Below are 2351 nucleotides of genomic sequence, written 5' to 3'. Positions count from 1 at the left end.
AGTACAGTTCGTCTGCAAGCCCTGTAATGTTACGAGGGACGGTTTGGTACCTATTGATGTAAGTATCTCAGTGTGACGTTCGCACTTGACTTCAGCACCGGCAGTTCTGCATCGACACCGAATCGCACCGAATCAACCACTTCTGATCAGATGTTTCGCAGTTCGCCACAGCGGAATCGTTCCTTGATGAAACTTCAAATAAAGTATCCGCTCTAGATGCAACCTACATCGTAGGCCCCAGCCTCAACGACAGTCGCGAGCAGCTATTCGATGTAACCAGAGATGGACCTGTTGACACAACTGTAATCCATGAAAGGTAAATTTAAGTTAAGACACATGAACACTTCTATATCATTGTATCAGAATGAATGGCTGTTAAACATTTGTTATGCAACATTAATCTTGTACTTACATTCCACCTCAATTACTTACAATGTAGGTCGATAAGAGAGCCGATGCTGTCGTGCAGCGTCGTTGACGAGGCAGAGGTAGAGTACGAGGTCGTCGAAGAGGGTTCCAACCGGAAGCGACAGAAGCTGGTGTCATCGGGTGGGTTTTCGTACTGTGTCAAGGTATGTTCATAGGATATTGCAGGCGAATATAGCATTTGTATTATAGAAAAGCTCAGAAATAAGGAGGTAATATAAGTGCGTGCAGACATTCCTTTTTCATATTTCAGAGAGAGAGACCGATTCCAGCAGGCAGTAGAGATGCAGCATCAGGCGAAAAGACATGTCTTGCTATGCGTCGGTTAATCAGCGGGGTGAGGTTTTTTCAAGGGGCGCTAAGGAGCACTGTCACCCGGCTGACCCACTCATAAGGAAGCGGGTCTTACTAACCAGAGATGTAAGTGAAAGTATAAAAAGCAATATTCTATTTCAAATAACGCATAAATATGTGAGGCGATTTCTATTTTGAAACTGAAATGTTTTTCAGGCGTTTTCAAGGACGGTGAATTCAACATACCGTGTCCCTCTAACTTGATGAGACGGGTCAACCGATCGCGCCAGAAAGTCCGCCCGAAAGATCCCACGTCTCTTGACTTTGAGGTATACAACAAGTCAATATATTTTGATATTTATATAAACATAATTGTGATAGCGTTACAGGTCGACACTGACTACCCGCAGGATGTATATAAGGTATATAACAAGTCAATATATTTTGATGAATACATGAACAGAATGTAAACATAATTGTATTATCGTTACAGGTCGACACGGACTACCTGCTGGAGTCTTTTTTCATCGGTGATGTGAGGGTCGGCGACGAACGTCATCTGATGTTCTCCACCCCTAGTCAACTGAAGTTTCTGGGACAGGCGCGACGATGGTACCTTGACGGCACCTTCAGGGAAGTCAACAGACCATTAACACAACTTTGGTCCGTGCACGCCTTCCTGCAGCAAGGGGAGTCGGTGAAGCAGGTTCCACTGCTATACGTGCTAATGTCGAAGCGCAGGAAGCAGCATTATGTAGCTGTAAGTAAATACCATTTTAAAATATGTATCTATGTAAATATTATTATTATTATTAATAACAAAATATAATAAAATATACGTTTTGACCAAAACGGGGAGGTTTTGACCATGGAACGTGATTTTGAAGCAGGTAAGGATATAGCAAAATGACAAAAATAACAATTCATCATGGTAAAATTGAATATCTCAATATAAACTATTTAAAAAATTAGATTGATCATACAATGTTTCCTTTCAGGTCTATGGCAGGCCCTCCGCTCCGTTTTTCCGGGTACCCAGCTAAAGGGATGTGCATTTCATTGGTGCCAGTCCGTTCTGCGCCACGTCCAACACCTGGGGCTAAAGGCAACTTATGAGCGGAGAGAGGGAGCCCTCCAGCTCATCAGGAAGCTGTTGGCGCTTCCATTCCTTCCAGGACTGTCCTACAACACATAGAGCCCGCCTTCATCAAGCTTAAAGACCGGGCAGAGGCGAGTTCGAACCAGATGAAAGAACTCTTCACGTACGTTGAAGATCAGTGGATGGAGAGCTCCCTCTGGAGCACCACTGAGTGGTCTGTCTACCGACAGACGATACGAACCAACAATGACACCGAAGGTAAATACAAAACTGTTGTAAATATTTATTTATTATATTCCCCGTATCATTTCCGGTAAAAGCATTCACTAAAACTAGAAAATCATGTATGTTTTAGTTTTAATTGTGTTATGACTATTTTAATTCAGGCTGGCATCGCCGTTTGAACTTTTCTGCCGGTCGGTCAACCCTGCTGTTTAACGTTTTTTCTGAAACTGCTGCTGAGGGAATCCAAGATGGTGAAGGTAACACATCAACTGGTGTCGGAGGCAGCCCTTGGCCGTCAGCGTCGAGA

At 43.5% G+C, this 2351-nt stretch overlaps 1 protein-coding gene across 1 annotated transcript; it reads left to right on the top strand.

Annotated features, from left to right (window-relative positions):
* Positions 1–453: 453 nt before the first annotated feature.
* On the top strand, positions 454–1915 carry LOC128208610 (uncharacterized). The gene is made up of 4 exons (XM_052912160.1): positions 454–572; positions 680–846; positions 1214–1484; positions 1719–1915. The coding sequence occupies exons 2-4, from the start codon at positions 733–735 to the stop codon at positions 1913–1915; spliced, it is 582 nt and encodes a 193-aa protein (XP_052768120.1). The 5' UTR covers positions 454–572; positions 680–732.
* Positions 1916–2351: the final 436 nt, after the last annotated feature.

This window comes from Mya arenaria, chromosome 11 (genome assembly GCF_026914265.1).
Source record: "Mya arenaria isolate MELC-2E11 chromosome 11, ASM2691426v1".
NCBI lineage: Eukaryota > Metazoa > Mollusca > Bivalvia > Myida > Myidae > Mya > Mya arenaria.
The sequence above is the reverse complement of the archived record's forward strand: the minus strand, read 5'-3'. Positions and strand labels throughout refer to the sequence as shown.